Source organism: Cervus elaphus, chromosome 2, assembly GCF_910594005.1.
Source record: "Cervus elaphus chromosome 2, mCerEla1.1, whole genome shotgun sequence".
Lineage (NCBI taxonomy): Eukaryota > Metazoa > Chordata > Mammalia > Artiodactyla > Cervidae > Cervus > Cervus elaphus.
In genome coordinates, this window is record NC_057816.1 from 3,122,047 (window position 1) to 3,146,178 (window position 24,132).

At 57.8% G+C, this 24,132-nt stretch overlaps 1 protein-coding gene across 2 annotated transcripts in view; it reads left to right on the top strand.

Annotated features, from left to right (window-relative positions):
- Positions 1–24,132, top strand: part of SHANK2 (SH3 and multiple ankyrin repeat domains 2) — a 554,292-nt gene that overhangs the window by 190,926 nt on the left and 339,234 nt on the right. For both annotated transcript variants that reach the window (XM_043924118.1, XM_043924122.1), the window contains one exon: positions 7,336–7,402. In XM_043924118.1, the coding sequence (XP_043780053.1) occupies positions 7,336–7,402 (67 nt within the window). The remainder of the gene's footprint in view (positions 1–7,335; positions 7,403–24,132) is intronic.

A 24,132-nucleotide genomic window follows, 5' to 3' on the forward strand; every position in this document is an offset into this window, starting at 1 on the left:
TAGACTTTTACACCTCTCTTCAGATGCCTTTCAAGTCTGTTTTTCCCTTGATGATCATGAATATTTTATACAGCTGAAGACTGGATGATCCCGCATCGAGGGTCTCTTCTGCGTCAGAGGAGCTGGCGTCGCAGTCGCAGTCTCTCCCCAGATGGAGCCTGGCAGGTTTCTCCCTAGCTCGGCGTTGCCACAGCTGGCAACTGAGAAGCTAAAATCAAGGTAGACCAGTTGGATCATCGTCTCACCTCTGTGTTGACTGACAGGCCACAAACTTCTGAACGTTGAAGATGGGTTTTTCCGCATAAATGTGAATTCTCAGCGCCCACCTTGGGGCTCAGCACCTCCCCTGTGAGGGGGGCAGTTCTGCTGCTGGTCCGTAGCCTCCCTGGGTGATAACTCACGGATGCCAGGGCCCTGATTCCAGCACCGTCTGCGGCACCTTGGCGTGTAGACTCTGGAGCCCCGAAGCAGATCCTGAATGCCTGTGTGACCTTGGGGACTCCCACCTGGTCTCCGGTGCAAAAGGACGAACCAGACCACCCCCTGGGACCGGGGAATGTGCCCACGCTGTGGTCACTGGGCAGGCGTTGCTGTGGTTCGGTCGCTAAGTCATGTCTGGCTCTGCGACCCCATGGACTGCTCCACACTGGCCTCCTATGTCCTCCATTACTGAGCAGTGGACTTTGCTCAGACTCATGTCCATTGAGTCGGTAATGCCATCCAGTCATCTCATCCTCTGTCGCCCCCTTCTTCTCCTGCCCTCAATCTTGCCCAGCATCAGGGTCTTTTCCAATGAGCTGGCTCTTCACATCAGGTGGCCAAAGTATCGGAGCTTCAGTTTCAACATCCGTCCTTCCAGTGAATATTCAGGGTTGATTTCCTTTGGGATTGACAGGTTTGATCTCCTTACTGTCCAAGGGGCTCTCGGGATGGCAGTGCAGAGTGGGATTTTAGGAGACTGAGGAGCACGCCTGTGGCGCCGTGCAGCCCCTCACACAGAGAGGAGGAGTGTATTTTCCCTCACGCCGGGACTCTGGTTTTGTGCTCTGACCAGTAGAACATTCCGGAAGCCATGCTGCAGACTGACGTTCCAGAGCCTGCCCTCTGGAGGCTTCACGGCTTTAGGTTTTGCCCACACGGAGCCCTGTCCTGAGGCCGGCGTGGAAGGGAGCTGGTCGGCTCTGCTGAGGCCGGGTGGGCTGGTGGGAGCTAGTGCGTGAGCCCAGGTCAGGGCTGAGGCACGTGGTGAGGCCGTCACACCTGCCGGCCCACCTGGACCCCCACGTGAGGCCGAGGGAGCCCACATCAGGGTCCTTGGAGGCTTCTTAGCCACCACTTTGCTTCCCGGAGGCTTCTTAGCCAGGGAGATCCTTCGTTGATGCGATGGCAGGTTGAATTCCCTTTTATTCCTAGTCTGTGAGGTTTTTTCATGAATTCAGTTTCATCAAATGCTTTTTGATAAAGTGTCACAATTGATAACAGTCGCTGCAGCCATCAGGATGATGCTGTAGAAGGACTTTCCTGGTGATCCAGTGGCTAAGATTCTGTGCTCCCAGTGCAGGGGACCTGGGTTCAATCCCCGGTCAGGGAACTAGATCCTGCATGTTGCAGCCAAGATCCAGCACAGCCAACTAAGTAAATAATTTAAAAAACAGAAATAAATGCTTTTTAAAAAGATGACCCTATAGATTTCCCCCTTTTCTTTTAGTGCCGTGGATGGCACTGATGGCTCCTTTATTCCTGTAAGAAGCCTGCATAGTGGTGTGGTCCTCCTCTTTGAACAGATAGATCCCTGCATTGATTTACGGGTTTCCCCGGTGGTTCAGTTGGTAAAGAATCCGCCTGCAATGCAGGAGACCCTGCTTCAATTCCTGTGTCGGGAAGATCCACTGGAGAAGGGATAGGCTACCCACTTCAATATTCTTGGACTTCCCTGTGGCTCAGCTGGTAAAGAATCTGCCTGCAATGTGGAGATCTGGGTTTGATCCCTGAGTTGGGAAGATCCCCTGGAGAAGGGAAAGGGTGCCCACTCCAGTATCCTGGCCTGGAGAATTCCATGGACTGTATAGTCCATGGGGTTGCAAAGAGTTGGACACAGCTGAGTGACTTTCATTCATTCACTGCATTGATTTGCTGTTGTTTGGTCAGGATGCCAACCTCTGCGGGAGAGAGGACTCCCGCCCCTCTGGACCCCTGGGACTGGGGTCGTGTTGGCCTCGTTCATGGGGTTGGGGAGTTCTCCCTCTTCATTCCCTGGAGGAATTTGGGTGAGACGAGTGTTAGTTCCTGCTTATGTGTTTGGGCGACTTCATCTGAGAAGCCCCCCGGGCCTGGGTTTTCTTTGTGGAACGACAGGCTCTGTTGTGCACCATTTATCAGTGTGAACGATTTTAGCCCTCCAGGCGTCACGGAAGGGCTAGGCTTGCAATGATCCCCAGTTACAGAGCAGGCATGTGTCTTGTCGGTGGTCTCCATTCCGGAGGGGTCCACACCAGGGAGGCTGTGGCCATGACCACGGCACCATGCTGCCCACGTGAAGGCTGACCACTGCCCAGGGCATACCCTTCACTCCTGGGCTAGGGGGCAGGGAGGCCGTTTCACCCCCAGCCTTGGCGGTCCAGCAAAGGTGAGGCCTCGCCTGGGCAGGTCTCCCAGGAGTGCTTGGGGTCCCCCTTTAGCCTGGAGAGGCTGTTGGGCCACCAGCACGGTGCTGCCCGTATGGCAGCCTTGGCGGTGCCCCGGCTGCTTCCTCTGGCTTGGGGCCCAGCCTGAAGCCCCTGGAGATGGGGCCTTCTGGTGGAACGGATGCTGCTTGCCTCCACTGCCCAGCAGGTGCTCCCTCCAGGCAGCCCACCAAGGTTGGTGTGGGGTCCCCGAGCCCCGGGTAACACTGCTGCTGCTGCTGCTAAGTCACTTCACTCATGTCCAACTCTGTGCGACCCCACAGACGGCAGCCCACCAGGCTCCGCCGTCCCTAGGATTCTCCAGGCAAGAACACTGGAGTGGGTTGCCATTTCCTTCTCCAATGCATGAAAGTGAAAAGTGAAAGTGAAGTCGCTCAGTTGTGTCCGACTCTTCACGACCCCATGGACTGCAGCCTACCAGGCTCCTCCATCCATGGGATTTTCCAGGCAAGAGGACTGGAGTGGGGTGCCAGTGCCTTCTCCGCCCGGGTAACACATCAGTTTGCAAAGGCTTCTGGCCCCCTGGGATTTGCCAAGGCCTTGGGGCTGTGGTCTGGAATCTGCACAATTGCCCACTGCCTGTCGGGCTCCAGGCTTCAGCCTAGAGATGATGGACACCCCCTTAGAGTTGGTTAGGTGGAGTTTGTGACCTCTGACCCCCTAAGCCTGGGACCCACTTCCTTCCCCACATGCTTGCAGGATGCTCAGAATTTGGACACCATCCCAGGCTCCTGGGTCTCTGGGTGTTGGTCACTTCCCCATTGGCCATAGGAGTCTGGAGCAGGGGACGTGGTCATCTGGAAGGAAAACCAAAGAAGGGGGTGGCCTGAGACCACAGTTTCCATCACTGTCTTTGCACGGAGCTGTTTTCCAGTTTTGGCGAGGACGTGCCAGGCTCTCAGAGCGCCTATAAATAGCTCTCTGTGTCGGGAGGCACATTTGGTTTTGGCGAGAGGAGGAGGCTTCGTTCGAGGTGGGGGCGTGGGTTTCCTCCACATCCTGGCTGCAGAGCCCAGGAGATGACGGTTTCGCCAGTGATGAGAACAAAAGCAGCTTCCCCTTCAGCCTGGTTCCAACTGCAGTGGGGTTACAGCAGCACCCCACTCAGAGTACACACACCACACACACACGCACGCACACACACACACACACACAGAGATCTATTATGGGGCCAAGGAGTCCAAGATCTGAGGTTGTAGTGAACTTAAGGTCCAGCATTCCCAGTGGTGTAAGTTCCAATCCAAAAGCCGGCAGGCTCAGGACCCAGGAAAAGCTGATGTTGCTCCGAGTCTGAAGGCTGGAAAAGACAGATGTCCCAGCTCACAGGTGGGCTGAAGTCCCCTCTTATTTGACTTTTCTGTTCTAGGCATGTCATCAACTGATTAGATGAGGCCCACCCACGCTGGGAGGGCAATCTGCTTTACTCAATCTACTGATTCAGATGCTAATCTCATCCAGAAACACCCAGGGTAACTTCTGGCCAAATGTCTAGGTCGTCTGTGGCCCAGTCAAGTTGACATGAAGAATTAACCATTATCCCTGCTTTCAGATCCCCCGGGTACAAATCCCCAGAAGCAGGGCTGCTGGATCATGTCTATGTAGGATTTTTTTTGAGGAACTTCAACACTGTTTTCCACAGCGGCTGTACCATTTTATATCCTGCCCCCACCCCGCAATACACAAACCTTCCGATTTCTCCACATCCTTAGCAACACTTCTTATTTTCTGTCTTTTGATAATAGCCTTCCTGATGGGTGGGAGTGAGTTTTACCTTTGAGAGTTTGGCTGGAAGACAAGGAATGATGCTTTTTTTTTTTTTAACTGCACTGTGACTCTTGCAGGATCCTAGTTTCCTGACCAGGGACTGAACCCAGGCCTTTGCAAGGAAAGCATGGCATCCTACCCACTGGACCACCAGGGAATTCCAACAAGGAATGACTGACTAGTTGTCCGCTAAATGACATTGGGTTACATGTCATGGGTCACCCTGTAGACCCTTCCTTTTACGTTCATGTCATAAATGCCAGCAGACTAGGACACTGGCTTCTCAGGGCCTCTGTGGACCTCCTGCTTAGGTTCCTAACCTCTGTCCTTGTTGTGTTCTTTCTTTCTTTTTTTTTTTTTTTTCTGATGTGGACCGTTTTTAAAGCCTTTATTGAATTTGTTACAATTTTGTTTCTGTTATAAGTTTTGGGTTTTTTTGGCTGAGAGGCATGTGGGGTCTTAGCTGCCCAACCAGGGGTCGAACCCACATCCCCTACATTAGAAGGTGAAGTCTTAACTGCTGGACCACCAGGGAAGTCCCCCTTCTGTGTTTCAAGGATCCACCGTCTGAAACCTGCATCCCAGATGGACGGTCACCCTCAGGAGGCTGGTGAAGCTCCATTCACAAGGTGCTTCTAATCCGCTTCTGTGTCTGCAGAACCTCTGTGTGTGTGTGTGTGAGAGAGAGAGAGAGAGAGACAGAGTTGCTCAGTCATGTCCAACTCTTTGCGACCCCATGAACTGGAGCCCACCAGACTCCTCTGTCCATGGGATTCTCCAGGCAAGAATACTGGAGTGGGTTGCCATTCCCTTCTTCAGGGGATCTTCCTGACCCAGGGATCGAACTCTGGTCTCCCACATTGCAGGCAGATTCTTTACCATTTGAGCTATGAGGGAGGCCCCAGAGGGCCTGTCGCTGAAATGGCCTTTGCTGTCCACTCTCAGGACCCCCAGCTGGTGCAGACAGGGGCTGCCGTGGCTCCCCTGACATTAGCAGACCGGGAGGAGGCTGAATTCGTCTCCAGGCTGTTTCAGTCAGTGGCATCCTTGCAGGACACCAAGCATTAGGTGATGCCCAAGAGCTGAAATCAGTGTCACTTCCAAAGACAGAGGTCTGGGGTCTGTAGCACCACAGCCCCCCGGCCCCCATATGGAGCCATGTCAAGCAGGTTTCTCCAGGGAAACAGAGCTGGCAGGATGGAGACATGTATGTTTAAGAAATTTCTTGCAGGAATTTGGCTCCCAAGACTGTGGGGGCTGGCAAGTCTGCAGTCGGAAGGGCAGGCTGGGAACTCAGGCAGGAGCTGGTGGTGCAGCCTCAAGGCGGAACGTCTCCTCCAGCAAATCTCAGCGTTTGCGCTGAAGGCCTCCAAAGGACGGGGAAGGCCCACCCACATTATCACTGCCAGTAGACTGACGGTTGACGTGTGTGTCTGCAGGCTGGCATCTTAACGCCCGGCTCATTTGAGGGTGGAGACGGCCACCCCCCTGGGCCCAGGGCTTCCTGTTGGGGCATGGAGAGCCCTGCCCCTGTGGGCTCTGCATCAGGTCTCCCCAGGGGCCCTGGGGCCACCCCAGGGCCTTTGTCTTTGCCTGCCTGGCTGCCTCAGTGCATCATGGACCACGTGGCTTCTTTGCTTTAGTCACTGTGTCTGTGTGGCTTGAGCTGGACCCTTGCCTATAGGTGCTGGTTTAAGCTGTGCACAGGTGGAGTTTTTTCTGCTTCACTGAAACCCAGTGTAGAGCTGTGAGTGCTTTTTGAGGTTCCCCATCCCTCTAGCTATGGGGACAATCAGCGGAACGGATGCCTCCCCCCCTCCTCTGGGGAGCATGTTGGGACCGGTCAGGACTGGTGGGAATGCAGCATGCATTCCGGGGGGTTTCCAGGCTCAGTCCCTCGACCTGCCCCCACCGTGGCCTTCTGGGCAGAGGACTGTCTCACGTAGATTCTTGTGGAATGACGACCTCGTGATGCAAGAATGGCCAGGGCCCTGGAGAAGGGGGCCAAGAGGAAGGAGGAGCCTCTGGTCGGGCTGATGGGCGTGGTGGCTGCTGTTTCCGCAGCTCGGACTGGTCCACACCGTGCACCGGCCTTGAGGGCCTACACGGCCCGAAATCAGACAGACAAACGTTGTACAACCTCACTTTGTTGCAGTGTCTAAACAAACTCATAGAAAAAGAGATCAGATTTTTTGTGGTTCCCGGGGCGGGGGCTGGGGAAATGGGTGAAGATGGTCCCGATTAGGACTTCCGGTTACAAGACAAACTAACCCCGAGGATGTCGTGTTCAGCACAGTGGTTGTCAGTAGCACTGCTACATGCTTCACTTGAAAGTTGGTAAGAGTAGATCCTTCAAGTTCTCATCACAAGGGAAAAAAAGTTTTGCTTTGTTTTTTAAAGAAGATCTTCTGGATAAATTGTTCACATTTGAAGAAAGATTATTTATTTGGCTGCACTGGGTCTTAGTTGCAGCACGCGGGTTCTTTGATCTTCCTTGCGACACAGAGGATCGTTTTTAGTTGCAGCACGTGGGATCTAGTTCCCCGACCAGGGGTCGAACCCCGTCCCCCTGCATTGGGAGCGCAGAGTCTCAGCCACTGGGCCACCAGCGAAGTCCTAGGGAAGAAACGGTGTGTGTAGCCGTATGGGGTGATGGACGTTAACTAAACTCACCGGGGCATCGTTTCACAAAATAATATCCAAGTCATCAGGCTGCACTCCTTCAGCTTAGTGCTGGGGATCGGCTGTATCTCAGGAAACCTGGAAAGGGGGAATATCTCTTATTTTTTCAAAAGCAGCTCTGATTGGGCTTCTTTTGCTCTTAGGCCGTCAGGATGGGCAGTGTGTCCCGCACTTGGCGCTTTAACGTGATTTCCTCTTCTGGCAGGTGGCGATCATTGCCGGCAACTTCGAGCTGGCCGAGTACATCAAGAACCACAAGGAGACCGACATCGGTGAGTGGGCTGGCTGTCTGCCAGTGAACCGCGCGGGGACTCTGTTTGGTCACCTCGCCGGATTGGTTCGGAGTCTGATTTAAGCCAAACTTCACGGGAACAGAGTCTGAGCATCTTCTCCGTCTCTGTTGCTGCATCTTCTTGATGTGTGGCGGGGTCGGGGTACGGAACCCCTTAGATGTCAGGCGAGGGTGCCGGCGATGGCTGCAGGGCCTTGCCGTCCAACCGGAGAACCAGATCGCCTTGCGACCGATTGAGATGAGTTTGCAGGGGGGGATTCTGTAACACACGCGATTCTGTTTAAAGTCGGAGATGGCAATGAAAGGAGGCAGGAAGAGCCGGGGGCGTCCCCCTCCCCCTCCCGCCTCTGCGTCCCTGGCTCTGTCTGCTGATAACCGCTCCCCTTTTCAGTACCCCTCATGCCGACCAGGAGGACTGTCCCTGCGGCTCCTCCTCTGTCCCATCGCCCTGCCGGTGGCTGGGCCCAGTCTTGCATCTTGGAAGAGCCCTCTGGCCTGTTCCCTCCGGCCCCGGGCTTACAGCGGACTTGCAGCGGGGAGCAGGCCCACTGGACCAGCAGCGGTGAGATCTCCAGACGGCGCTATCCCATCCAGGGGGCGGGCCCCGGGGCTCCAGGGCGCCTGGAGGAGTCGCCGGATGGCCTCTGTGTCTTGTTGCCTGGATCGCTCCCCCCGGATTGGGCGCAGGGCGGGTGAGCGATCCCGTGCGTCTGGCTGTCTGGTCTTTTCCGTGTCGAATGTCTGGTGGGCACCCAGCTGCCTCGAGAATCGCACAAGGCTGCGGAGCCGGATGTCTCGCTTGCCTCATCCGGTCCCCTGTGCCAAGCATCGGGGCCTCCCGCACCCAATGTTGATGCGAGTCCTCCCGCGAGCCAGGGCCAAACCTCCTAATTGCTCTGAGATCCGGGCATCCTGCCTGGCCGGGTCGGCCTCTCCCTAAGCACACTATGGGGGTGGATGAGTTCATGTCCGCACAGCACGCTAGAGGATGAACTGAGCCCTCCCAACTCTTCCCACCACCCCCTAATACGAGAGAATGGTACAAAAATACCGGTTGCCGTGAAGGGAATTGGAACTCTTGTTGAGCGGGGCAGACCACCAGGAGGAGGCGTGCAAGCCCCTCCCACGACCCTGGGGTGGTTAGCGGTCCGGGAGATCCAGGATCTCCGAGTTCCTGCGATGGTGACAAACTTGGGGCTACCGTCCTGATTTCCCCTGAGCCTGGGGAGGTGTGAAGGGGCTTCCTTACTCAGGCTGGCTGTCGGTAGGGAGACAGGAGAAACTACAGACTCTGCCCGCCGCCCCCCAGCCCCGCCCTACAGATTCACTCCCCTTCTCGCCCCAGCCACAAACTCAAAAAAGTGCTGATTTTAAAACCCGGATCGGGGAGATTTCTGGCTTGTCTCTCCCGTTCCTTATCTGGGATGTAAACGCCTCTCTACAAACATATTTTTTTATTATAAGAAGAATACCTGTTTGTTGAGTGAACACATCTTAATTACCACTCACCCACTCCCATCAATGATTTCTTTAAACTGTAAGGGCTTGGCCTGTCGAGAGGTGGGATGATCACAGCAGGTGCGTGCGACGTCCGTGGTTCCGGCTGCAGGGATTGGGGTTGGAGGCCCTCCTGCTGCACCTGTGTAGACACCGGGGGCTCCGGGAAAATGTGGGGTAGCGTTTACTATCAGCGCATGCTCTCTGTTCCCTGCGCCAGGGACTTCTCCTGCTGTGTCCTAAAGGGGACAGTTAGCACGGGAAATCTGTGCTCCCTGCCGGGTCCTTCCAGCATCTCCGAGGGAGGCCAGGGGGGTGGGGGGAAGACTTCTTGCCTCTGAGTCGTCTGACTCAGCATCTCTGACTGTGAACCAGCAAACTGTGCCTTTTAAGTCGGTTCTGCCGAAGACCTCGCAGAGGCTGCGGGCCCTTCACGGGTGCAGACGTCCCTCGTTGTGTTCATTCTTGGACTCACAGTAAATCCATCCTGAGATCTCGGTTCCGCAGCCCGTGAACTGAACCTCTAGGTTTGAACTCGGTGGTTTGCTCTTTGCCCCGTGGCCACCCCAGCTTTGCATCTGCCCTTGCGACCAGCGGGGCCGGATGCCGGATGTGTGGCAGGGAGGGTCTGGCCCTGTCCCGTGCCCCGAGTGGGTCTCGCTAAGTCCTCTGCGGGGGTCTGTACCCACTGCCTCAGAGAGCCGCCCTGCCTCTGGGTGGATGAGTGACCCCAGGCAGACGTCCTCCCTTGCCGAGCCTGCGTGCCCAGCATCTCATGTTCCGTCGCTCCTCCAAGGATGTGTCGCTGTGTGACCGAGGACGGGCGGGATGTAGGATGCGTGGCATTTGGGTCGGGTTTGCCGTGGAGAGGGTGCCAGACCGCAGTGGCGGGAGCAGAATGTAAGTCCGGGCGGAAGGGAGGCCAGCCCGGTGCCTTAGTGAGCTGGTGCTGCAGGCGGCTGAGGCCGGGTGTTGTTGGAACCCCGGGGGGTCGCGGGAGCTGGCCTTGGCCTTGTCTCACCCCAGGGTGAGGCGACCCGTGTGTTTACCCACCGCCTCAAGTTCCTGTTGGTTCAGGCTTGCTCTGTGCCAGGGAGGGCCCTTCACTGGGCGTTGCAGTGCCTCTGGGGCCCCGCTGAGCACCAGGGGGCCTGGGCAGGGTCCAGGGGCATCTCCCAGCCAGGACTCCCCCAGAACCACGTGCCAGAGTGATGGGCCGAGCCAGGCTTTGAAGCCAGGCCCATCTGACCCGGGGGGAGGACTCTGAGCTCTTCACCACCAGGCTCCCCATCTCCATGGGCACCCAGAAAAACAGGGCCACGCTCGAGAGCTTCAGGCAGCAGTGCAGGCTGGGGCCCGGGAGCTCGGGGGCCTTCACACAGGCTGCTGTTGGAACCAGGGCTGGACGAGTGGGTGGAGGAAGGAGAGGGGGGAAGAGGGTTCTTGGGCCCCAGACCGCTGACAGCAGGATCGCCCTGCAGGAAGTTTTCTGGTCCCCTGGTCCCGGCCCAGGGCTCTGCGGTCACCAGAGCTGAGTATGTGTCCGCCGAACTCTGCTCCCCAGATGGGCCGAGAGGGCAGGGGTGGGCGGAGGAGGAGGACACTTGGGAGATGGCTTGAGGCCGGGCCTGGGGGCTGCAGAGGGGTCGTCAGAAGCAGTAGGATTCAGACTGGGGTACAGACACTGCAGGGGCTTCCAGGTGGCTCGGCGGTAAGGAACCCACCTGCCGGTGCAGGAGACACAGGTTCAGTCCCTGGCTGGGGATCCCCTGGAGAAGGACCTGGCAACCCACTCCAGTGTCCTCGCCTAGGAAATTCCGTGGACAGAGGAGCCTGGCGGGCTACAGTCCATGAGGGCACAGAAGAGCTGGACACAACTGAGTGACGAAGCGTAGGCACACACGGGGTCCAGGGCTGCCGTCAGCCGTGGGAGGTCACCCACGGTGCCGTCTGACTGTCCCTCTGGACCGTTCCCTGCCTGGCGCATGGTTCTTGTTTAGTCGGTCAGTCGTGCGGCCAGTCAGTCAGTTGGTCAGCCTCTGTGACCCCATGGACTGTAGCCTGCCAGGCTCCTCTGTCCTCGGAACTTCCCAGGCAAGAACATTAATGTGGCTTGCCATTTCCTCCTCCCGGGGATCTTCCTGATCCAGCCATGCAACCTGTGTGTCCTGCAAGTCTCCTGCAGTGCAGGCCGAGTCTTTAGTACTGAGCCGCCGGGGAAGCCTGGCGCACCGCGGGGCCTTGGGAAATGCCAGCCGAGTGGGCGACCCCTCTCTCTGCCAGCGTGCCCACTCCACTTTCAGCCCCTGCTCTCTCTTCTCAACATAAATCCCTGGCCTCGTGGCACTGGGAGTTGGGGGTTGAGGAGCCGAGTCCTGTGAGCACGTCAGTGCTGGGTTGGGTGCGTTTGCCGGAATGTAATGCCCTGATCCCCCCAAGTGTGGTCTAAGTGGGGAACATGGGGGCAAGTGGGTCGTGTGGGGAGTGGGGGTCAGTGTTTCCACCCACAGTGGGTCACTCTGGGGCCATGTGAGATTGGGGGTCTCTGGTGGGTCGTGTGTGAGGGTCTGTGGCCACGTGGCTTTGCCGTTCCAGCTTCTATGAGGGTCTTGGCTCCGGGACCCCACCTCCTCCGTGACCTGTGGGGGTGCTGACTGTCTGTCTTGGTCGGGGTGACGTTTTGTCTGCCCCAGACTCTTGAGTGGTGAGCGTCTGATATAATTGCGGGGGGAACTCCAGGGACCATTTGCCTTTTGCTGCAGCCTTGAAAATCACAGTGTGGGTGCTGGGGAGGGCTGGGATGGGGGCCTTCTTTCTGCTTTATGATCTTCAGCAAATTTGAACTTCTGAGCCACACCACGGTGTAGAAGGCATCCAGGAGAGCAGGGTCTCAGGTCCTACATCTGAGGCTTTGGGCTCTTTACTCCACCAGGACGAGCCCGTGGTGCTTGCTGCCAGGACTGTCAGACATTAGTGGGGCTCAGTGGAGGCTGGGGCAGCATTTTGGGGGACCCAGCTTCACTTGTCAGGATCCCGAACTCAGAGGAGATGAAGGTGAGACTCAGCATTGCCTCCGTGGTGTTGGATTGCATTTTTGAAGATAAAACATGGTGGAAGGATCCCCAGATTCCAGGTTGGGCTTGGGGTTGATTTTGACTCTTCAGAATGAGTCCATTAAAATGTTGCTGACTTTCTGCCTATAGCCCAATGAGGTGCCTTCCTGAAAAAGTCCCTTGAACAGCTCAAGTATTCCCCCCACCTCAAGCCACAGAGCCTTTGTTTTCTAGACACGAAAGTGCCCGGCCGAGAGATCAGGGTACTTCAGAGGTTCTGATGTGGCGCTGGGGGAGGACACTGAACCTGTCGGGTCGCGGTGAGCTGATGAATGGGCCCTCCGAGGTCTGCGGAATCCGGAAGTGGATCGGGCTCGCCGCGTGGATGCCACCCTATCCCTTTAAAGGAGAGATTGCATCTTGCCGTGAAGCGTTCTGTTCACGGTCCGGCCAGCGTGCAGGTTGCTTCTCACCGGTGCTGTGCTTCAGTTTTTTTTCTTTTTTTCTTTTTTTAAAAAAAAAAAACTCCCTCCCGCTTTTAAAAGATTAATTGTGACCTCCACTGGGTGGTTTTATTTGCCCACTCGGAGAAAGTGATGGTTTAAAAGCGAGCGTGAATACCAAAGTTAATCCTGCTTGTTGTGATCCACAGCTGAGCTGCGGCTGAGTCCATGAGCCCAGCAGGTCTTAAAAGCTTTTGCCATCGAGCGTTTGCGATGGCTCCTGTAGGGTGGAGGTCCCCCGAAGCAAGGCTGTCGGGGACCTGGGGGGCTCGAGTCCGAAATAGTCATGCAAAGATTAAGCGTGTTGCAAGCTGATAAGCTTTGGACTGAGATAACCTTTTTTTTTTTTTTTTTTTTTTACCACCTTTGTTATTTTTGTTTTTGCCTGGCTCTATGGGGACATGCACTGTCAGATGGATTAAATGACATGGGTTGTTCTTCTTCAGCGGAACAAGGTTTGTTTTCCTATATCTTGTCCTTCCGCAGCTACGGGGGAGAGAAGCGAGAGGTTCTGGTTTTTTTTTAAATGAAGCCCATTGAGCTGATGTGTGAGTTTGGGTGTCTGATGAGCCGCCTGAGGATCGCTTGGATACTGTTGCTAGGTTCTGAGACCGAGAGTCTATGTAATTACGCTTTAGATATGTATAGATGATGAAGAGAGGGTGGTGTTTTCAAACAGATTTGTTAATGCATTATTTTGGGTGTGTGTGTGTGTTTATGTGTGAGAATGTAAAATCCGTGCTGATACGGAGCCATGATGCTTTGAAGGAGAAAAAAAAAAAAACCTGTTTGGTAGCTGTCACCTGCTGTGAAATAAAATAGATCCGATTTGAAAGAAGTAGTCAGGGTTCCTGGCATACGGACTGTAAAATGTGCCACTTACCACGAGATGTAGACAATGGTATTAAGTAAACACGGCATCCTTTGTTTGCACGGAGAGCCAGCAGGTCCTGGGGAAAACCCAGCGTTCTAACCTGCTTCATCAGATCAGCTCGTGTGGGGTCAGCACTGCCGCGTGTGCCCCCTCCTGAGTGTGGGGAGCGAGGCTTCCCTGGGCCGGTCTGTTCCCCGGGACAGTGTGGCCATCACAGCTGCTGCCCACATTCCCAGAGAATATTTTCAAAGCACGTTGCCGAGGGGAGGAGGTGTGATGGAGCCCCAGCAGCCGCGGCCGCTGAGCGGATGTGAGCAGCCCGCCGTCAGCTGTCACGGCTCATCCTGCTCCGCGTCGCCTCCCTCTTGGGGCCGGGGGAGCTGTGGCGCGCGTGCCGGCCGCCCGTGCTGGTTCCCCGGCCGCCCGTGGGCGCGTGGCTCCCTGCGTGCCGAGTCCCATCCGCCGCCGGGGTCTCTGCCGTCCTCCTCCAGGCTGCGGTCATGTGCCCGCTGCTGCAGCTCCCCTCCCCCACGCTCACCAGCAGGTGTATGAGTCTATCCCCAAATCCTGGGAGTTAGCTGCTGCCCCAGTTGTGGCCCTGCGCCCCGGTCGCTCTTGTGTTCCGTCGGGATGGGGTTTTCACGCATGGCTGACGGCCGGTGAGCATCCGCTTGGGGTGCATGGTGGCCTTGGTCTGTCGCAGATGCTGTGTTCGCCGGCCTTCTGGGGACGCTTGTCGTCTAGGTCCCAAGAGGGCGCAGCCACGTCCATGAGGCCTTGTGTGTGTATAGATGTCACACTATACGCTGTGTCCTGCCCCCGAGGCTCCCCTGGACCTCCCAAGTCGCCCCTTCCCGTGCACACGGCCTGGGAACGCTTCTGGAGGCAGGCCCAGCCTGGAGACGTGTCCCCCATGAAGGGGGACGAGAGCGGCCGCTAGAGCATGCGTCCCACCAAGGTGCCTGGTGGAGCCGCCCAGTGGCCCGCATGCATCTCCTGCTTCTTGCCCTCTGGGTTGAACAGGTTGCCAAACCTGAGTCTTTCCAGGCTCTCTGTTTCCCAGTCCCGAGCCACATGGGCCCCTGGGGAAGACCCCTCCCCTGCTCCTCATCCCACAAGGAAGAACGGCAGCCCCCCAGACCCCCCGTCTTCCGCAGCCTCAACCGCACAGTCTCTGCGAGACTCTGTTCAAGGTGAACCCGGCCCTGAGTCCTGGCTCCCGAGCCCCCCGAGGCCCCGGTGCCTTTGGCAGCCTTCATGGTGCAGCCCCACCTTCACGGCCCTCCAGTGAGATTCACAGACAAGACAACCTAACGCGCACAGAATTTTTAAAGATCAGCACAGCATCCTGACTGTCCCGGCAGGAACAGGGAGCAGAGAGGGACGGGTGGTCTGTGACCTGTGTGTCTCTGAGAGTGTCCCACTCAAGAGGACCCAGTGTGGGGGTGAGGGCCGGCCCCCTCCGAGCGCACTCGCCCTCAAATCCCAGAGCTCCCCACCCCTCCCCCGGCAGCTGGGACACCTGCAGGGCCCTGCCAGCCCCTGCGGTTTCTTGGCTTCGTGTGCTCCGCTTAGCAAAGTTCTGAACCAAACATCACATACTCTTTCACTTAAACGGTGTTTGCGTTTTGGGAAAAATTCAGCAGATACCTGTGTGGAAGGATCTATGTCTGTGAGTCGGGGTTGGGGGTACGGTTTATGCTTTGCATCTACACTAATGTCTGCTATCATTCATAGTTCATCCAACTGTCCCGTGACAGCTGGACATTTAAGGAGTCTGGCCCTTGCCCACCCCTTGTGACAAGGAAACCCCCGCACCCACCAACTAAGGACACGGCCCCCACGGCCCCCCGCCCGGGGTGGACACCAGCCCGTGTGGCAACCACAGCTGCGGTGTTGGGGTGGTCCCGGCACAGGTGGGGGGCGGCGCCTGACTGCGACCGCCTTGCCCCTGCCTTCCCGCTGCAGGGCTGTGCTCCATCCCCAAGTGCCCGGGTCTGGTCGTCCGCCCCGCAGCCCCTCCGCACACCTGGGGATGGCTGTTCTCCAGCCAGGGGGGTCTGTAACCCGAGGGCCTGCCTCTGACGCCGTGACCTGGGGCTCTCATCCAGGGCCCTCTGCCCGTCACGGGGACGCCGGGATCCAGGGAGTGGACAGGGTGAGGTGCATGGTGGCTGGACACAGATGGAGGCGCGTCCGTGCTCGCCCACCTCCCGCCGCCTGGGACCCTTCGTCATTTTCCAATGTGCCCCAGGGTCCGGCCCAGCCCCGCCAGGCCCATCCTCTCCTCCTTCCATGGTTCTTCCCTGGATGCGGGTCCCAGAGAGGAGGAGGCGTGCCCTGGGGCCCCTCGCTGAGTCTCTCACCCCGATTCCTGCTGCCCTGCTCACTCCCCGCCCACGGTCCTCTGGGGCTATCTCCCCCCCGCCCCCCGCATCATTCTTTTCTCCCTCCACAACTGCCCTCCTGGTAGATGCCCCGGCCCAGGCTCCAGGCAGGGTCAGGCCCAGGACTTTGTGTCCCAGCTGGAGGACTGGACTTTCGGTGGCCAGTCCCTTTAAAGATGGAGAACGTCTGGACCTGTGGGAGGGAGTAGGGAGGGGCTGGAGTCAGCACTAGGGGGGCCACGGAATCCCAACGGGCTGTAGAGTCAGGACGGCTTCCTGGAGGAGGCGGCCACAGGCTGTCTTGATCTGAATGGCAGAAGCTGAGCTGTTTCGCTGCCCTTTCATGCCTGGATTGCACTCTGTGCTCTTGTGCGATCCCTGCCAGGAAGGTGGCGCTGTCCCCATTTTACAGGTGAGGAGAGTGAGGCTCCAGGCGCAGACCTGAGTCCCATGTCCAGGTCACAGGGAGCTGGGGTTTGGACCGGACCCCTCCTTACCCGCCATGACGCTGCCCTCCAGCCTCTGCACATCTCTCTCCTCGCCACTTCAGTTCCTGGACCTTCCCTCCTCCCTCCGCATTGCTGTTCCCCCGCGGCCCTGCCTGCTGGGGGGTCGGCAGGTGGCTCCCCAAAGCTGGGCACAGGGGCGCTTTTCCCCGAGGACAAGCTGCCCCTTCCAGGGGGGCCCCAAGGGCACCGTCCTCCCCCCACCCGCCGGCCCGTGCTCTTGGTTGACTTCACCAGCGCGCCTGGGTTCTGCCGGCGAGCCCACCCTCCTCGGCATACGGCAGCCCAGTTGCCCCGGCCCCTGTTGTCTTGTCTCCTGATGACGCCAGGTCGCCAGGTCCCATCCCAGAGCCTGCTGGTGGCCATGGAACCTTCCAAGGAGAGCAGCCTCCCACCCCTGGCCACTTCCAGCCTGGTGTCTTTATCTGAGCAATTTTATCCAGGAAAACCGGTTTCCCGGCTGCTCCGAGATGTGCTGAACGAGTGGCCATAGGGTGAGCAGCAGTGCTGCTGACCGTGGGCTCACCAGCCCCCCTCCTGCCCTTCCCTGGGGCTCCCTGCCTCTTCCCAGGGAAGCAGCCCCTTCTCCTCCTCTCCCCTCCCCCACCTTCTCCAGGCCGGCTGACCTGTCCCCCCCTGGTCTCAGGGTGTCCCTCTGGGGGTGGTTTCCAGACCCCCCCCCCGCCCCCGTTAGCGCTGGTGAGTTAAGCGTGTTTGCATCATGGATGAAGGGACCAGGACAGCCGAAGGAGACCAGGTTCTGGAAGCCCCTGCCCACCCTCGATCCCCACATCCCGAGAGAAAGTCTGGCAGGGCCTCCTGGAAGGAGAAGAGGCCAGGCCCCTGGGAGCTGCGCCCCTGTCTTAAGATTTGTGCACCCCCCCTCCCCATCGTCATGGTGAGAACTTAAAAGGTCCAGGTGTTTGGGGAAGTAATTATCCCCTGAGGGGTGACAGTTGGTGACCTCAGGGAAACCCGGACTTCCATGTGAAGGAGTCCGTGTAGATGCTCCGGAACCCAGGCTGCCTGGGGAGGTGGTGGGCCCGGCCTAAGTGGGGGATGGGAAGCCCCCTTCCCCACAGGAAGCAGTGGGACCCCACCAGGTGGCCCCACCTTCTGGGGACGGGAACCTGCAGCTCCGGGGAACGGGGCTCTCAGGAGGCTGCTCCAGTCCACAGCCTGGGCACCGAGTCATCTCACCCCGCCCGGGGCACCCTGTGGGGTGGACGGACCCGCCAGACCAGGGCCCTCGAGCTGCCCCGGGCCCACACCCCCAGGCCTCCCTAAGAAGACCCGTCCTCCTCCCGGTGGAAATTCCCCCGTGCCCCCCACACGTGTGCCTTCCCTTCCAGGCCCTTCCACGCAGATCAGACGGCGGCTGCCCGTCCACCCGCCACCCTCTGTCCAAGCCGCGAGCTTTCCCGCAGCACTCAGCTGCCTCCACGGGTCACCTCCGCCTTCCCTGTGGGTCTCCCGGCAGGTGCCCCCCACCTTCTCCTTCAGCATTCAGCGAGTGTGTAAGTCACTCAGTCGTGTCCAACTCTTTGCCACCCCATGGACTGTAGCCGCCCAAGCTCCTCCGTCCATGGGATTCTCCAGACAAGAATACTGGAGTGGCTTGCCATTCCCTTCTCCATCTTGCCAACCCAGGGAACGAACCTGGGTCCCTTGCATTGCAGGTGGATTCCTTAATGTCTCCATCTACCTAGAAAGCCCATTCAGAGTAGAAGCTTGTTTCCCAGAAGTCGGGGTGCACGGTGCCCTGGACCAGATGGGGAGACCCCAAGCCCAGGCTCTGGGCCCTCCCCGTCCCCAGCTCCTGGGACCTGACTTGTCCCTGCAGAGCTGTCGGGCGCATAGTTGCTGAATGACGACAGAGCAGGTGGCGAGCAGTGGGATGGGAAGCAGCGCGTGGTGGGAAGCAGCTTCCCAAACATCTGGCGAGCCTTGGGCCCTGGAACCTCCCTCTGCTGCCATGGCGAGAGGGGGAGAGAGCCCATCTGGGCTCTGCTCCGCCCTGACCCTCATCTACGTCCTTTCATCGCGGTGTCCCTGACTCACCAAGTCTGGGAGGGACGACAGGACCCCAGACAAGGTCCGAGTCGGGTCAGCGTCCTGATGCCTGCAGAGGGAGTCCGCACCCCCTTGTCCTTTGAGGGACCCATCCGTTCTCAGCGAGCCTGGCAAAGCCCCATGTGGCCTTTAGGGAAACACGCACAGCCTGGAATTTCTGGACTTCGTTGCGTAGAACCACCTGGAGCGTGTCCATCTCAACTATGTCAGGAAATAGGCGCAGGAAGCTTCCTTGTCGTGAAGGTGTGAAGGCGGCTGTGTAGGGGGACCAGAAAAAAGCATTAGGCCAGTGCCAGAAGGACGTGGGTTCTATCTGGACTCGTCCCCGAGATCTTGGGGGAGCCCCGAGAGTCTCTTCCATCTCAGCAGCCCCTGCAGACGTGAGCGCTATCTCCACTCTGCACTGAAGCTGTGCCCGGGACTCATGACTCGGTCTGGATTCAAATAGAACCAAGTGTCTTTCTTGAAGTTCCTCGGGGCTTTGCAAGCATTTGAGCCTCATACGCGGGTGGAGGGTTTGGAAGACTATGTGGGGTGGAATTCAACTGAATGCAGAGAAGGTTTCTATTCTGGGTTTAATGAGCCTGAGCGGAAAGACACTGAGGTGTTTTTTGAGAAGGAAGAAGCCGTCCACGTGGGCACAGAAGAGGTGTCGATTTTAGCCAACCTAGAAGGGACGCGTTGAGGAGCTGAGGGAGCAGTAGGTGGGCACAAATAAGGCCGAAGGAGAGAAAAGTCATCCCGTCTTGGCTTGTGGGGTGATGAGTGTCCGGTCCTCAGTCATCCGGGTCCAGGCACAAAATAGACACCAGTGTGCACTCATCTCCGGGGCCATCAGGCTGCCCCGACCAAGGAGCACACCCAGATGGGGGTGTCTCCAGGAAAAGGACCATAAGTGGCCCCAGAAAGTGTCTTCTGGGAAGGCCCACAGGGGTCTTGCAAGGGAGAGCTGGAAAGGGAAGACAGGACAGATACTGTGTCCTGGGGAGCGGCGGGGGCAGGATGTGGCTGGACCCGGGCTGGGGGCAGGACCAGCCCTTGTCTTAAACTGTGGTACCTTCATTCCTCACTGGCCAGTGGCCAGTCCTAGGTTCTGTGGTCATCCTGCAGCCAGCGGGGTTGGGGAAGGATGCTACGCCAGAGAAAGGCAGGTGACACGTGCTGCTGGGCACAGTAGGTGGTTCCTGGAGAAATCTGGTCCAGATAGCTCAATCCCCCAGGGTCACATGCCTGTCACTGGGGCGAGGTCGGGGTCCAGCCCAGGTCTCCCCACTCGACCTCTCGTCCATTGTGGGCCCGGCTTTCTTGTAGACTTTTCCACCAAGTGAAAGACAAATTCGACGTGGATGTGCTTCAGGAGGGGAAAAAAGTGCTCAGGACACTGGGTTCTGTTCCTTTTGTTGCAAATTTAGGGCTTTGCAGGTGACTCAGTGGTAAAGAACTCACCTGCCATTGCAGGAAATGCAAGAGACTTGGGTGCGATCCCTGAGTCGGGAAGATCCCCTAGAGGAGGAAATGGCCCGGAGAATCCCATGAATCCCCGGTCACATGTGTTTCTCCCACCAGAGGAGCCTGGTGGGCTACAGTCCGTGGGGTCACAAAGAGTTGGACACAGCTTAAGAGACGGAGCACGCACACACGTTACAACTTTATCAACATCCTTTTCGGTGCCCAGAGCAGATGATAAAACAGCGATGAGGAAGGGTTATGACGGGACTGTGTGGCCAAGGGCTTGGGGTGGGGGTGAGGAGCAGGCGATCATCTTTGCTCATTTCTCGCGGAGCCAGATCCTCTGCTGAGATTCCAGTTGTTTGCATCTGTGCCCCTCTGCCTGGTGGACAGATCCTAGACTGCACCCAAGCTAGTGTGAAGGACTGTTGAGTCCTTCTGGAACTCTCCAACGCCTGGGGGTAAGGGTCTTTGTCAGTGCGGTGTTCAGATGGACCAGGCTAAGTGGCGGTCAGAGCTTTGGGGTGGCCAGGCCCGTGGCCCTGAGAGAGGGTGTCCTTGCTCAGCTGAGCTGCTTCAGAAGAATCGCACCACCGTCGCTCAGAACGGGGGATGCCTGTGGTTGACAGTGAGGTCATGAGTGTCCTTTGCCTGCGGGGTCTGAGACAGAGTGGGCATCCTATAAATGTCAGGTGAGACGTTTAGACGTGTATTTTCTTCATTCCATCAAAGGCAGGCCTTGTGCTGAAGCCCTGCCTCCCAACCCCCGTCCCCAGACCCTGCCATCTTCTGGTCACACGTGTTTCTGTCATGGACCATCCAGTGCCGGTGAGGACGCTTTGTCCATCATGCTGGACACAGGTTGCTGATGCTGGGAACAAACCCAATTTTGTCTGCTTGGCATCACCATTTAGTGCCCTGATCCTGAGAGGCGTTCGTGGACAACAGCAAAGTTTCATGTGAACTGGCAAAAAGTTGGGGAGAACAGTGAGAGTGAGGGGTGATGGTGGCTCCGTGGGCACTGCCCTCCGTCGGGGTCCTGGCAGTGATGCTGAAGAGGGGCGGGCGAGCTCCCGGGTGGTCCTGCTCAGCGTCTCTCGTGAAGTAGCCTTGGATATCTGCAGCAGCTCCCACCTGCCCCGAGCCATTGGCTGAAGGGTCAGGGATCCTGCCCACTTCCGGCCTGAAATCTGCCATTTCCGTTCTCTTACTTCGCTCATTCCTTGTCTGGTGCAGCTGCATCCATTTGTCTCGTGAGCACCTGCCGCTCCTGGGGGGCTTTGAGAGTGTCGGTCGCTGGAAGTCTTCCTTCTTCCGGCTGCTGAGGGGTCTCGCTGCAGAGCGTTAGCACTGCCGAAGCCAGCCAGTCCGGTCAGACGCATGTGAAGGCAGAGCTCAGAATAGCCCTGAGCTCTGGGAGGCTCCGGTTGTCGTGGCAACGGCTCTTTGTTTGGGGAACCACGAGCTATTAGCCTGTGAATAGCATGGGTCCAAACTGCAGGTTTTGCCTTCCTTGGGGGCTGAGGTACCAAACGGACTTGGGGGACTGTCTGCCGCCTCCCCTTTCTGGAGGTGTCCGTGAGTGTCTTTGGTCTTTCTGATGTTTGGGGCTGAGTGGAGGATGGTGAGTGCAGTGAATGACCATGCAGAGGGGATGAACAGCAGAGGTGTGCTCGGCCTGCCCCAAGGAGACGGGTTCTTTGGGGTATCATGGGTTCCCTTCCTGAGCCAAGAGATTCCCACACTTGGCCGGCTCGAGTGCGGCCCCAGATTTCAACACCAGGCAGAGCAGCCCACGCCTGACACTTAAGACAGTGGTGATGAAGATGGCTGTGATTCAGCTTGAATTAGCCCTGCAAGGAATGAGGAGGAGTCAGGTGGTGTCTGGGGCTTGGAGGACACACACCAGAGGGCTGGTACGCACGTGGCCCAGGGACTGGTCACCCCTTCCCCGGGGCCCCTGTGCAGCAAGACCGCGGTCCGCGCAGGGCATCTGTGTGGCCACGCCGTTCCTGCCGGGGCCTTCCTGGAAAGGTCCTTGTCCTCCTACCCCGAGCCTCAGCTCACTGCCTCTCCTGCTTGTGTTTCCTCTTCACCCACGTGTTTTCCTTCCCTTTCTGCTGTTAACGCTCCTCGCAAACTCCAGGGTTGGAGCATGGACCTCTAGGGTAGGGTGTCTCAGCTCCCGCGCCCCGCTGTCCACTCCACAGACCGAGCTCCCTGCTGGCCCGCGGGACGGCCGTCAGAAGACGCAGGATCCACACCCTTCATCCGAAAAAGGATCTCAGAAGTGAGAGCTTTGTTCCGGCCTCATCGGCAGTCAAACTTGACCTGAACTGATTTGAGGCTATTTATAGCCTTTATTTACCCTACTTAGGGTGACGATCCATCCGTCCACCCCCTGCAGGAGCCCGCCTGTGACTGATGACGGGACTCGGCCCAGACCCACCAGGGGTGCTGAGCAATAGACAGGGTATGGGCTGCCTTGTCATGACAAAGCCACCAACTCGAAAATACCCACACACGCCCACCCTGCGCTCTTCAGCCACGGTGCCCTGGATCTGTATTTGCTGAATGAACAAGTGTTCTTAACCTCAAAATAACCCTGGGTCTACCTTTTAAGGGTTTTCAACGGATTCTTTCAAGATGGTGTTGCCTCCGAGGATGGGGTCGTCTTTGCTTTAAGTATTAAAGGAAGTCTTACATGGAAATCGCAGAGGCCTTCAGACTCTCTGTCAAGGTCAGACAAGGACCTTGCCTCTGTCACTGCACACCCTTGGCCCCCTCCTGCCTCACGTGTCGACAGTTTCCCATCAAACCCCGAAGGGGCCCGGGAGGGCGTGGCTCCCTCTGCTGGGTTTAGGGTTTCTTCTCTTCCCATCGGAGACGCTGTCACTCTTATTTCTTCCAACGTCTATTTCCACTTTTCCTGCCTCGCTGGTGCGGCAGATGGGTTAGAGGATTGTCAGGGTCTGGGGTCCTCGTGGCCTGGGTGTGATCACCTGGCCCACGTAGGCTGCGTCCACGGTCTGCCCTCTGTCCCTCCCCAGGCGCCCTGACCCTCTTCCCTGGGGCTGCAGAGCTGTCCCCTGACCCCTGTGGGACCCACCCACCAGGTAGCAGGGCCCCTCAACCCCAGGCTGCCATCTGTAAGGGGCTGAACTGTGTTTCATGTTAGGGTCCTGACGCCCCATGCCTCAAAACGTAGCCTTATTTGAAAATCGGATATTTACAGAGGTGATCAATTAGGCTGTTAAGGTGGGCCCTAGTCCAGTAGGACCGGTGTCCGTATCACAAGCAGAAATGTGGAGACAGGCTTGCACACAGGCAGAGCGACCTGTGAAGACAGAGGCCGAGACCCGGGTGATGCCTCTATTGCTGCTGCTAAGTATGGGGTTGTCCAAAAAGTTCGTTCCAGTTTTTCCATGGGAGGGGAATCAAAAACCCGTACGAACTTTGTGGCCAATTCAGTAGGAGCCAAAGACCCCAGAGATGGCCCAGAAGTCTCCAGCACCAGCAGGGGAGAGATTTCCTGCCCCCATGCCCCACAGCCCCGAGGGAACCCCCCGCTAACCCTTCGGACTTCCCACTTCCAGGACTGAGACGATGTGTGTGTCAGTTGCTCAGTCCTGTCCGACTCTTTGTAACCCCATGGACTGTAGCCTGCCAGGCTCCTCTGTCCATGGGATTCTCCAGGCCAGAGTGCTGGAGTGGGTTGCCTCTCGCTTCTCCAGGGCATCTTCCCCACCCAGGGATGGAACTCGTGTCTCCGGCCTTGGCAGGTGGGTTCTTTACCACCTGAGCCTCCAGGGAAGCCCGCTGGGACGATCCGTCTGTTGTTTCAGTCCCAGTCTGTGGGGCTATGTCCCCGCAGCCCTAGAAAGCAGACGCACCGTCTCCCTGGCCAGCAGCCCTTCTTCCTTGTTGCCATCTCAGTTAGGGCACCAGGAGCAGACACCGTGACCACCCCAGATTCGTCCTGGCAGCTCATCCCGTTCACTGGGCGCCTGTCTGCCTTCCCTCTAGATATCTCCCGAATCTGCCCCCTCGCCTCCCGTGGGTTTGGACCTGTTTTTCTGTTACCGGGACCCTGGCAGCGGCTGCTGGTGGTCTCGGCTCTGGTTCCGTCCCCCTTCGCCACCGAGCCCTGCAGCCCGAGCGCATTTCCAGCACTCAGATCCTGCGGTTCTGCTTGACCTGAAGTCCCCTCCGTGGTGCCCCGGGCGTTCTCTTCCTGTTAGGACACCAGTCACGGTGTCAGACCGCATCTCAACTAATTACAGCGACCAAGATCCAGTTTCCAGATAAGGTCCCGTCACAGGTTCTGGGGGGAACACAAATTTGGGGAGGGGGGCGAAAATGTCAGAC